The 13688-nt window shown below is 42.1% G+C and overlaps 1 protein-coding gene across 1 annotated transcript in view; it reads left to right on the top strand.

The window, feature by feature from the left end:
* The window catches only part of MAP3K15 (mitogen-activated protein kinase kinase kinase 15), a 113715-nt gene that overhangs the window by 99683 nt on the left and 344 nt on the right, over window positions 1-13688 (top strand). Inside the window, 4 exon segments of the mRNA XM_036744203.1 lie at window positions 951-1167; window positions 4553-4665; window positions 11020-11129; window positions 11206-11282. Of these exon segments, the coding sequence (XP_036600098.1) occupies window positions 951-1167; window positions 4553-4665; window positions 11020-11129; window positions 11206-11282 (517 nt within the window).

Raw genomic sequence — 13688 nt, 5'->3', positions numbered from 1 at the left:
CAGTGGAATACTGATTCCCCTTCCTTAATTAATTATAATGTAAGGGATCTACCTTTACTAAGGGTAAATGACTCATTTCCATGACCTTCCATGTCATTTCCAATGACTCATCCATTGTGTCTCGGCGGTGACAAGTCTAAGGAACAGGTCAAACTTTCAAAGTTGGGTTTTTGTGGTGATCTACATGTCTTTTGTCACTTAAGACTGGGTGGGGATGAGGTGGGAGTGGGGTGAGGTTGAGGGCGGATAGGGTTAGGGTTGTCACTAGGTTGGCTTCAGAGTGACAGCAGGTTGCCACAGCAACCATCTACTAAGATACAGAGAGGGTTGCAACTTGCATTGGTGGAAGGAGTCCCCACACTAACAAAATCACTCTTTAGGTACTGAAGGATATATGCCATATATCACACATGGCCCTCGTCTCCTTTCTGGCTAAGTGGTCCATATAGAATTCTAGTGTATAGTGTGGTGGGGCCAGACTCAGAAAGTCTTAATACCCAATATGATAATGACAGTGATAATGAGGATAACGGCTCCCATGCATGCTGCACGTTAAGGTTTAAAAAAAAACTATATGATATTCCATGCCGTCTTGGGGAGGGAGGGGAGAAAATCTGGAACTCAAAACTATGTAGAACCGTATGTGGTAAACTAAAAATAAATAAAGAAATTAAAAAAAAAAAGAAAGCTCTATTATTGGAGCCTCCCCAAAACCCTGGGAGGTATGTACTACTATGGTTTTCATTCCCATTCTACACGTGAAAAAGCTGAGGCTCAGAAAGCTTAAGTGACTTAACCAGTATCACACAGCTTATGCCTGAGGCAGGTTTTCTGATTCTCCAGCCCAGGGCTCTATCTCCACCCCGCCCCCCCTCCTGCTACTCTCTTGCCTCATTCACATATCCTGTTAAGCATCACATGGTCCTTTCTTTTTCCCTTGGTCTGGCCAGAGCTTCGAGCACACTTTGAGCCAGCCTCTGAAATGGAAGGAGTAGATAAGGATGCAGATGAGGTAGAAGAGGACTGCCAGCCAGGAGATCCAAATGGAAATGAAGAACCCATTGTGGCCTCTGGAGTAAGCAGGACCAGCTCTGTATTAACCCTGGAATCCCAACAGCATCACAAACTTCACCTTCAGCTGAGCAAGCTTAGACAAGAAACCAACAGGTAACGAACATCACCCGTGGCCAGGAGGAACCAAAGGGGAGATGCCGCCATCACCCCCAGGGGAAGAATTTCCCAAACCAACATGGACACAATAGACTGCAGTGTTGACAGGGGTTGGGGCACAGGGATGAATTTAGGGTTTTGGGGGGGTGTCTATGACAGTGGGAGTGGGGAGCCATTGGGAAATTAAAGGAATATATAAAAGGAGGAAACAATCCAACGCTTATTTTTAAAAGGATGGGCCCTTTTGGTCTGATTTATTCATTTGTAAGCCCATAGTAGAAGATAGGGACAAGGACTCTGCTCTCATTATCCTGAGGAATTGGAGTGCAGTCCCTCGGAAAGAGCGCTTGGCTCTGCGGTCAGAGGACCTGTTCGGTGACTCACCCATCGTGTCTTGGAAGTGAAGTTCAAATCCTCTTGGAGGAGGTTCAGTCCCACTCTTGATGCTTACCGCCTGTGGGTTTTGCACAAGTTACTTAACCACCTCATTTCCTTCAGGAGAGGGCTGAACTAAGGTTCCTTCTGGTTTTACGATCCTATCTACAAATGCAGGTTGTCACCTTCTTTGCAATGTATGGTCTTAGAGCAGGGGTTCTACGTCTAGGGTCCATGAACTTGTTTAAAAAAATATTTTGATAACTGTTTTTCAAGAGCACGGTTTTCTTTGTAATCCTATGCATTTTACTTTATCCACTTAAAAACATTATTCTGAGAAGAGGTCATAGGTTTCATTGGACTCCTAAGGGGGTGGGAAGTGGTCCATGATACACAGGTTAAGAACTTTGTTTAGAGAGCTGTCTAGGACAGGGAGAGGTTATGTGACATGTCCAGGATCACAGAGTTTACTGTGTCAACGACAGGGTTTGAACCCAGATCTTTCTGGGTCCAAGTTCAGCTCTCTGGGCAGCATCACCACCATCTCTCTTATCATTAGCTTATAAATTCCTTGAGAATAGGGCTTTTGTCTTATGTTTGTGTCCTCAGTGCCTAGCATAGTGCATTACTTAAAATAAGAGCTTAATGCATGCTTGCTGAATTTCTTATAGTCATCCAAGTACACATTATATCTTCCTCCCACAAATCCAACAAAAAGGCGGCCTTAAGTAGAGGTTTTGCATAATTTTGGAGCCATCAAGGTGGGCGTTCCGCATCTTTTCATTAGCAGATGGTTCCATATTAACAGTGCTTTGTTCAGTCATTTCAGTTGTGTCCAACCCTTAATGACCTCATTTGGGTCCTGAATCCAAATCTAGTTATAACTGATGAAAAGTTATACAGACCCAGTGAGAACATCATTTAACTATCAGCTTGGCGGGTCACCAGTGCAATGTCCCAGGTATCTGCATTGGGTCTTAGACATTTTATCAGTGGTTTGGACAAAAGCATCATAGGCTCATCAGATCTGCAGATGATGCAAAGTTGGGAGGGACAGGTTGTAATGTACTGGATGACTGGAGTCAAGACGACAGAAAAAAGATCTTGCTGGACTAGGACAGTGGGCTGGATCTATGAAGACGAAGTAGGGATACATAGAAAGTTTTAGTCTTGGGCACAAAAGAAATCAACTTCACAAGTATAGAATGGGGGAGTTTGCCTGAAAAAGATGACGGGTTTTATGAGTCAACAATGCATGTCAGCCTGAAAAGCTCGTGCGATGTTGGGTTGCAGTAAGACAAGCATTGCTTCGAGAATAAGGACTCAGACCACATGTAAACTGTGTTCACTTTAGGGAACCACAGACATGGCTAAGCTAGACTATGTAGAGAATGGCAACCAGGAATGTGAAGGGCTCTGAGTTTGTGTTGTAGAAGGACCATTTGAAGGAGTTGGGAATGTTTAGTATGGAGATGTCTTGGGAGGATGTGATGGGGAACAGCATTCAAGTTTGTGAAGGACTGTCAGGTGGAAGAGGCTTATTCTGATGGTCCCAAGAGAACAGTAGAAGGAGCATCGGATGGAATTTGTGAAGTCAAATTTGGTTTGATAGCAGGAAAATCTTAGAAATGTCTAAAAATGGAATGCAGGATGTGGGTGATTGGGGTGACACCCTTAGAGGACTCCAAGCAGATGAGATGACCCCATGTTATATATGCTATGGTTAGAAAGCCTTTATGGGATGGGTCAAACTTGATGGCCCTAAAGTCTGAAATTTTGTGACTCATTCTGAAGGAGAAGCAGGGGAGGAGCACCGGATCCATTCTACTGATTGCTGTTTACATGCTTGTTTTCCTCATAGGAGCTGAACCACTTCTAAGTATGTCAGGCTTCACCAGGTTTTCACACTGGAAAAGCTCTTTTTGCTCTCTTAGAGTGAAATCATAACGGCTTTATTCTGCACTACGGGCATTCCTCTATCAGAGTGGAGTCCCTGTGGTAGGGAGGGAGATACACCAGATGAGCAGGCATGGATGGCCTGCGATGTTTGTTATTGAAGGGAACAGACAGGCTGATAAAATCACAAAGCTACCGAGTATAGCTTTGCCTAAGGATAGTCATGGATGTAATGGCTGGAGTTGCCTTTGGAATCAGGGAGACTTGAATTCAGACCTCCCCCTGGACACTAACTCTGTGACCACGGTCAAGCAGACAGGTTCTGTTTTGGTGGCAGGAGTTCCCACGCAAGGTATCCCAGACCGGTGAAATCTCAGGGGCTTGGTATATTGGCACAGGGTCATAGAATCATAGATACACTTGAAGGGACCTTTGGGGCCATCCAGTCCAACTTTCTCATCTTACAGATGAGGAAACTGAGGCCTAAAGAGAAGTGACTTGTCCAGTTACAAATGTAGTAAGTGGCAGAGTTGTGATTTTAATCCAGATGTTTTGTCTCCAAATCTGTGCTTTTCATTGTTCCACCATCTGTTCAACCTAATGTGGTTAATTGGTTCCAGGAAAATTTGGCTCGAGGGCAGATAACATTATGGGAAGTAGTTCATCCCTTAGCAACTGAGAGACCAATAAGTATAAACAGTCAGTGATGGGGCTTAGGGACACTTCTGGAGTGAAGACCATCCCAGGGTGGTTTTGCTCAGGTTTGAGGCCTTAAGATATTATACCAGGGTGTAGACCATGATGGCAGAGGTTATTCTGTTACCCTAAGAAAAGTTATTATAAAATAACAAACAGTTGTTGGAGCAACATGGAACTAGATATACCTGTATTTAGAAGTTTAGTGGAAGAGTGGTTATTCATGGTACATGGGAAAGAAAGCTAGAGAAATGGGTCCTTTTAGGGATCAGGATGTGGGTTTCAATTACCTTTTTAATTTGTCCTCTATTACTGTTGGGCCATTCTTAATTTTTCTCTACATGAAGAAAAGTATATATATGTTATTCTACTTTCTCTTTCTGGCTAATGACTTTTTACTTTTGTTTTTAAATAGGCTTCTGGAACACTTGGTTCAAAAAGAGAGAGAATACCAGAATTTCCTACGGCAGGCTCTTGAACAGAAAACTCAAGAATTGTACCTTCTTCAGTTACGGTCCACATCTGCTGGTGAGATAATTTTCTACTTCCTGAGACTTCAGCATATGCTAAAGGTCTGCACATCTGGAATGCCTGGGGACTCCCTAAGCTGGAGAGGGTGCATAATTGTTGGAAGCTTTGATCAACTTTTCCATTTTTTAAAAGTATTCCCAAGCCTTCTTTAATAATCCATTCCTGATTATGAGGAATTACATCAAGTTCATTGGCCTAACCCTAACTCTAAATACGCACCGTGTTTCCCCCTTCTGAGAGCTGGAGAAGTCAGGTGACTTGAACTCATTGAAGACAGGCCCCCTCCTGCCACTTCTTCCCTGCCATCTTTTCACCATTTTCAACCTGTGCTTATTTGAAGGTTATTCTCCTTAAGAGAGAAAACAAAACAGACTAGGAGTTGCTTAGCTCTACCTTCCTGTTCTGTCAGCCAGTTACCTCCTTCCTATCAGTCCATTCAGGGATCCCAACCCTTTCTTGACAATCCTCTTGTCAACAACCCTAGCTGCAAAAGGCCCTTTATTTACAATTTACAATTCATCCTGAGTCTCCACTGTTCTTAGGGGACCTTGCCTTGCCTCCATTACTTAAAAATATTTGTCTTCAATTTGCCCTTGTTCCCATCTCTTAGACATGCCCTATTAACTTGGGCATTGGTTAGACAGTCACACTGTCTAATACTTAAAGTTAATATGCAGTCACACTGGCCTCTTTAGTGAACATGGGCTTTGTAATGACCATAGATATGTTGGAGCTTCCCAGGACATTGGAGTAACACAACCACCAGCTAATCAGATGGACTTCTGAAGCCCAGGGCTGCTTGACGTACCCATGATCTTTTGCCAGTGAACTCTAGCCAACTTTGGAGGTGCCTGTAGCTGCCAGGAACCACAGAACCAGCACTGACTAACTCAAGGGCAACCTTGAGCTGCAGCTACAGACCCAAGACCTTGCTCGGGACTTTCTCAACACTCTCTAAACGTCCTGCTCCCTGACTTACAGACACTTGCCTCCTTAATCTTCACTCTGCCCAAAAGCCTCTAGAAGCTCTATTATTCCACCCTTTCCCCCTTTGAGCAGCTGAGAACTCTCTCCCTCTCTGCTGCCTTGCAAGTTCTTCTCAGAGAAGAAATGCATTTGTAATCTGTGATTGGACTCTTTCATTTAGGATCCCTTTTTGGGACTAGAGGGCTTCCTTTAACACTTTAGATACTACAGTTATCCCTTCCATATAGCAAGGATTAGGGGTGTAGTGCTCTCACAATCTGGAACATCCATGTAAAATTTTGTAGCCCTCTCTTCATACCAGAGAAATCTGAATTTTTTCCTTCTTTTATGGAATATTTACATTCCTTTATTGTAAAATTCAGATTAAGCATTTGGTCCTAGGCTCTATGTTGTCTGCTGGCCTTCACATGTTATTTGCAGCTTCCACAAAACTCCCCCAGAATTCGCATTTTATTTCTTATGCTGATCCACAATATATTGAAACTGTGATGAGGAAAGTCATGATGTGGAAGGGATAACTGTACTGTCTTTTCCTTTTCACTAGAATCAGTCATTCTATTTAATTCAATAAACACTTAGTAAGTACCTGTCTGTTTTTCACGAGGCCCTATGGTAGATGCTGAGGATGCAAAGACAAAACCAAGAAACCAATCCTTCCTCAAGGACATTATATTCTACTGGAGGTTATGTGTGTGTGAAGAATGGGAGTTGGGGAAGAGTGTGTGTGTGTATACGTATGTGTGTATATGTATATGTATGTGTGTAGATGTGGGAAAATGAAATTTAAAAGACATAATTTCCAGGGGAGGTCGTATGTTTGATAACAGTAACAATAATGCATTTATATAATGCACTAGACTATTTCGGGGGGCGGAGCCAAGATGGCGGCTGGTAAGCATGTGAGCTCCATACGGAGACCCTCCAAAAACTTATAAAAAATGGCTCTGAACCAATTATAGAACGGCTGAACCCACAAAACAGCAGAGGGAAGTAGAGCTCCAGCCCAGGACAGCCTGGATGGTCTCTGGGTGAGGTCTATCGCACATGGAGCTGGGAGCTGGGAGCTGGGAACGGAGTGGAGCAGAGCCCAGCCTGAGCGGCATGGACGATCCAGACCAGAAGCCGGGCAGAGGGGGCCCTAGCGCCCTGATTCAGTGAGCTGCGGCAGTTAGGAGACTTCTCAACCCACAAACACCAAAGACTGCGGAGAAGGTTAGTGGGAAAAGCTGCGGGAGTGGAAGGAGTTCGCGGTTCGGCTTCCAGCCCTGGGGGCAGCGGAGGTGGGGCAGCTACAGCTGTTGTTACTTCCGGCTCCAGGCCCACCTGGTGGGAGGAATTAAGTGGCGGATCAGAGCAGGGGTGCACAGCCTGCTGAAGATCTAAGCCCAGTTCGGGTTGGGGTTCTTGGGGAAGGAGCAGTGCTGGTGTGGCAGAGCTGGCACCTCCCCCCCAAACGTGGAACATAGAACTCTGTAATCTACAAGCAGTCATACCCCACTGAAAAACTCAAGGGTCAAGTTAGTTGGCTGGGAATATGGCCAGGCAGCGAAAACGCACCGAGATTCAGTCTCAGACTTTGCATTCCTTCTTTGCTGACAAAGAAGACCAAAACATACAGACAGAAGAAATTAATAAAGTCAAAGAGCCTACAACAGAAACCTCCAAGAAAAACAGGAACTGGTCCCAGGCCATGGAAGAGCTCAAAAAGGAGTTGGAAAAGCAAGTTAGAGAAGTAGAGGAAAAATTGGGAAGAGAAATGAGAAGGATGCGAGAAAACCATGAAAAACAAGTCAATGACTTGCTAAAGGAGACCCAAAAAAATACTGAAAAATACACTGAAGAAAACAACACCTTAAAAAATAGACTAACTCAAATGGCAAAAGACCTCCAAAAAGCCAATGAGGAGAAGAATGCCTTGAAAGGCAAAATTAGCCAAATGAGAAAGGAGGTCCAAAAGACCACTGAAGAAAATACTACTTTAAAAATTAGATTGGAGCAAGTGGAAGCTAGGGACTTTATGAGAAATCAGGATATTATAAAACAGAACCAAAAGAATGAAAAAATGGAAGACAATGTGAAATATCTCCTTGGGAAAACCACTGACCTGGAAAATAGATCCAGGAGAGATAATTTAAAAATTATTGGACTACCTTAAAGCCATGATCAAAAAAAGAGCCTAGATACCATCTTTCAAGAAATTATCAAGGAGAACTGCCCTGATATTCTAGAGCCACAGGGCAAAATAGAAATTGAAAGAATCCATCGATCACCTCCTCAAATAGATTCCAAAAAGAAATCTCCTAGGAATATTGTCGCCAAATTCCAGAGCTCCCAGATCAAGGAGAAAATACTGCAAGCAGCCAGAAAGAAACAATTTGAGTATTGTGGAAACCCAATCAGAATAACCCAAGATCTGGCAGCTTCTACATTAAGAGATCGAAGGGCCTGGAATACAATATTCCGAAGGTCAATGGAGCTAGGATTAAAACCAAGAATCACCTACCCAGCAAAATTGAGTATCATTCTCCAAGGCAAAATATGGACTTTCAATAAAATAGAGGACTTTCAAGCTTTCTCAGTGAAAAGACCAGAACTGAATAGAAAATTTGACTTTCAAACACAAGAATCAAGAGAAGCATGAAAAGGTAATCAAGAAACGGAAATTGCAAGGGATTTACTAAAGTTGAACTGTTTTGTTTACATTCCTACATGGAAAGATGATCTGTATGATTCATGAGACCTCAGTATTAGGGTAGCTGAAGGGAATATGCATATACATATATATATATATATATATATATATATATATATATATATATATATATATATATATATATATATACATATATATATATATATATATATATATATATATATGTATGTATATATATAAGTGAATGTGTATGTATGTATGTATCTATGTGTGTATGTATGCATGTGTATGTAGGTATATATATATGTGTGTGTGTTTTTATATATGTATATACATATATATGTATATATATATATATACACATATATACATATATATGTGTATATATATATATGTAAAAGAGAGAGAACAGACACAGGGTGAGTTGAAGATGAAGGGAAGATATGTAAAAGAAATAAAATGAAATTAAGGGATGAGAGAGTAACATACTGAGAGAGGGAGATAGGGAGAGATAGAATGGGGTGGATTATCTCGCATAAAGGTGGCAAGAGGAAGCAGTTCTGTGGGAGGAGGGGAGAGGGCAGGTGAGGGGGGAATGAGTGAACCTTGCTCTCATCAGATTTGGCCTGAGGAGGGAATACTATACATACTCAGTTGGGTATCTTACCCCACAGGAAAGAAGAGGGAGGAAGATAAAAAAAAAAAATAAAAGGGGGGGGATGATGGAGTGGAGGGCAGATGGGGGTGGAGGTAATCAAAACAAACACTTTGGAAAGGGGACAGGCATCAAGGGAGAAAATTCAATAAAGCGGGATGGGTTGGGAAGGAGCAAAATGTAGTTAGCCTTTCACAACATGAGTATTGTGGAAGGGTTATACATAGTGATACATGCGTGGCCTAGGTTGAAGTGCTTGACTTCTTAGGGAGGGTGGGTAGGAAGGGAAGAGGGGAGAGAATTTGAAACTCAAAATTTTAAAAACAGATGTTCAAAAACAAAAAAAAAGTTTTTGCATGCAAATAAAAAATAAGATACACAGGCAATGGGGCGTAGAAATTTATCTTGCCCTACAAGAAAGGAAGGGAAAAGGGGATGAGAGGGGAGGGGGGTGATAGAGGGGAGGGCTGACTGGGGAACAGGGCAACCAGAATATATGCCATCTTGGAGTGGGGGGGAGGGTAGAAATGGGGAGAAAATTTGTAATTCAAACTGTTGTGAAAATCAATGCTGAAAACCAAATATGTTAAATAAATAAATTTAAAAAATAAAATAAAATATATAATGCACTAAGGTTTGTAAAGTGCTTTAGAGATATTATCTCACCATTTGTTCCTTACAACCCTGGGAGGTATATGCTATTATCCCCATTTTATAGACGTGAAGGGCAGTTTGTAAACAGAGAGATTCAAAGGGCACAGTGAATAAAGAGCATATTTATTCACATAAGTTCTGTGAGGGAAGGGACCACTTTTGCCTTTCTTTTTGTGCCTGGTGATTACTTAGCTCAGAGCCTGACATTTAACAAATGCTACATAAGTGTTTATAGATTGACTGTATAAATTAGGACAGGGACACAGCAGTATGAAGAAATGGGGGATAGTGGCCAGGGAAGGGGACCTTAGAGAATACATGACATTTAGTTGGTGATCAATACCTGAGGGGGAAGCAGAGGCAAGCCTTTGGTTCTGGCTGGTGGTCAAAGTGTTGGGGTCATCAGGTCAGTTCTGTCCTAGGACTCCTTCGGTTGTTGACCATATTCTTTGTATGTGTGGGAGTTACAGGATGGTCTTTGGTCCTGGACTGAAGGCTGGCACGGAAGGAGAATGGTGGCAGGACACAGGAGAAGTCCCTGGTCCTCCCTGATGGCTAATGCAGAGATCGGTGGAGATCTAAGGCCTGGCTAGTTATAGAAGGCAGGTCTGAAATACTCATTGTCTAATCTACTCCAGGGCTCATTCTAACATTGAATTACCTCCTCCAGATATGAACTGCTCCGCTTTGGACATCCATAGGATCCTCTGCCTCATTAAATGTCAGTTTCATTTTCTTTGCCTTGCACTATTTTTTCATAGATGTCTGGACTCTTTTAGCCAATCTGAAACACCATTGGTTTACTTGCTTATTATGTTGATGTTTGCATTTTTGGTCATTTCAGTCCTCTTTCCCCCAATAGTGCTGTATTGCTCACTTTCTGACTCCCTCCCTTTTGCTGGGGGCTGGACTTCAAAGCCATCTCAGTCTCCTCTCACAGCGGGCACTTTATGATTCACCAGCCTTGGTCTTTGCCCTACGTGACTTCTGAGGGGACAGAACTGGCCTATCTCCTTCAGGCTTAGTACATGTACATATATACCTCTGTCCTGCCCAGTTTCCTGTTTCTGTTATCTGGCTGTCCTATATTGTGGCACAGAGTGCTGCTAAGTTGCCACTGCAGCCTAAGTAAACTTCTTGGGCAGAAACATCTAGCATTTGTCTAAACAGTCAGTTCTAATGGGATGTGAATCCAGGTCCTCTGATTCCCAATGTCAGTATTGTACTACATTGCCTCTTAATAGCAACTGATGAGCTGAATTGCCATTTAGATTTGTAACTAATATGGCAGACGGATCCTAGAGTTTTAATTAGTTTCCATTTTATATCTACATTCAGCTGTGCCGTCTTTATAAAAAGCTCCATTTATGTTACACAAAATTCATTTTTAATTCTGTTACAGATAATCTGGTTACCCCAATACGACCTCTTGACTCACAGGTGCAAAGAGCAGACAGTGAGCTCACAGACTGGTTGAAATTACAAGGAGCTGACGCTAATACAATTGGAAAGGTAAAATAACCACAAAATTATGGAAATTCTAGCTTTAAAAGCTGATTGCCTCTCATATAGTTGGTGTTTCTTTCAGATTGTTGAAGAGGGTTACACACTTTATGACATTCTTAATGACATCACTAAGGAAGACCTACGATATCTTGGACTTCGGTAAGAACATCCTCAAACAAAAGCTGAAAAGCTGGAAGAAAACCAGTTCATCTAGAAAGGCCAAAACTATGGCCAATATTTAGAAATTAGAGTGAGAAATGTTTTTGACAGGGGTGGGGAACCTGTGGCCTTGAGGCCACATGTGGCCCTCTAGGTCTTCAAGTGGGGCCCTTTGACTGAATCCAAACTTCACAGAACAAATCCCCTTAATAAAAGGATGTAAAAGTCTTATTTATGGGTTGCTGGGGATTTTGTAGAGCAGAAGTGTCGGATTCAAATAAAAATGGAGGCTACTAACCCTTACACAAGGACTCTGCTGGCCACGTTTGACTCAGAAAACCACTAGTAAACATTATCAATGTTAAAGATAAAAAGTTTAATTAGTTAACAGCTGATGGGCTGTTGGCCAACTCCCTATTCTATACTGTTTTTATTTTGTTCAGTTGCTTGCCAGAATGCAGCCTTCAGGCAGAATGTTTGACACCTTTATTATAGAGGGAAGTCATGTATTCCAGATCTGGAATTCTATAATTCTTTAGACACTCTAATACTTCGTAAGCCATCAATGTGCAGAAAAATCACGTACTGTACTTAATTTTCGAATAATGACGATGGGTTTGTACTAAACTTGGAATACTTTTTTTTAAACCTAGGTCGCATTTTCTAGTCAGCATATCACAATCTGAGGTAGTCTGGCAATGGCACAGTATCTAAATGTCAACTACTTAGTAGGATTAGTACACTTCCGATCTGATCTAATTAGTAATACTATGTTGATATCTAATGGTGCTAACTGATCCCTAAGCACAGTAGAAGCCTTAGTTCTTTGCTATCTTTCACTTAATCTGAGGCAGCTAGACTTGGAGTCAGGGAGATCACAGAGCCATCAAAAGGATTTAAATTCTGCCTCAGATAACTAGCTGTGTGACTCAGCCTCAATTTCCCAGTCTATAAAATTGGGATAATAAAGCAATAACCTTTCAGGATTGTTGTGAGGCTCAAGAGCTTTTACATATTGCACTAAATGCACTTTGCAAATTCCAGGCTATATGAATGCTAGTTATTCTCTCTTCTTTTAAATCTCTATTGCACATAAGATTATGTTCAATTTGATATTGTAGGTGTCATATCACATCAATCAACAAGTATTTATTAACTGATTACTATATGCCAGGCACTGTATTAAGGATACAAAGGAAGAAAAACAGCCCCCACCCCCAAGGAGCTTCCAGTCTAATGGTAGAGACACAGTCATAAATGGGCATCTATAAGATAGAGCAGACAAGGTGGCTGGAAAAGACCTGGAGAAGGTAGTTGTAGAAGGAATTCCTGAAGGAAGAAAGGGATTTGAAGAGGTGGAGTACGTTGTGTAAGGAGCTTCGAGCGGGCCAGAAGGGCTAACCCTGAAAGGGAATAAAGCATAAAAAGACTAGAAAGATAAAAACGGTTAGGAAAAGCTTTAAATGTCAAACAAAGACTTAAGCAGGGAGCCAGCGGAGTTTGGTTGAGTGCAGAAATGTGGACCAACCTGCTGTGTGTCTATATAGCTGGCTGCTATAGTCTAGGCCAGGGGTGGGGAACCTGTGGCCTTCTAGGTTCTTGGGTGCAGCCTTCTGATTGAGTCCAAGTTTTACAGAATAAATCCTTTTATTAAGGACTCTAGGCAGCAAGACGCCCTAAACTAGGGTGGTGGCTGTGTGGTGAGTAGACAGAAACAACATTGGGCAACTGACTGGATAGATGGGGTGAGTCAGAAGTCCAGGATGACTGCAAGGTTGTGAAGTAACTGGAAGGATGATGGTGCCCTTGATACTGACGGGGAAGTTCAGAAGAGGGGTGAATCCTGGTGGTAGGACAACTGAATTCTAGTAGGACAGGAAGAGTTTGAGATGCCTACAGGACATGTACTTAATGTGGGACTGGGGCTCCAGAGACCAGGGCTGGATCTATCAGTCTGGGTATCATCCGCAAAACAGACTCAACTTTCTTTTTGCTATGACAAAAGATGAGAAAGATTTCAAATAGTTGGTTTTCATATTTCAGAGAGCCACCAAGCCTTAGAGTTCCCTGGATCCTTGAGTTTCCCTTTTAACAATCATGCTACCAAGTGGGGGATGGGTAAGGCATAACTTCTTCTCATTCAGAAGAAGACTAAGTACTTATAACAGACTCTTCATTTACTTTGTGAAGCAATTAATGGCTCGGCTAGAAATTTAGGGTGTTCCAAGAAAAATCTTAGTCCAGTCATCTATCTTCTTTAGGGACAGGAGGAGAAAAGGCAGAGGGACATAAAGAGGCATTTAAAATAAAAGGAATGCTTTCCCTGCATAACCTTCCACTAATCCCCTGTCTGTAGGAGGAAGGGTAGGACTGCTTGGAGAAGGGAAATAGATGTCATTAAAAATC

The sequence above is a fragment of the Trichosurus vulpecula genome, chromosome 2 (genome assembly GCF_011100635.1).
Source record: "Trichosurus vulpecula isolate mTriVul1 chromosome 2, mTriVul1.pri, whole genome shotgun sequence".
Taxonomy (NCBI): Eukaryota; Metazoa; Chordata; class Mammalia; order Diprotodontia; family Phalangeridae; genus Trichosurus; species Trichosurus vulpecula.
This window is presented reverse-complemented; position numbering and strand designations above follow the sequence as displayed.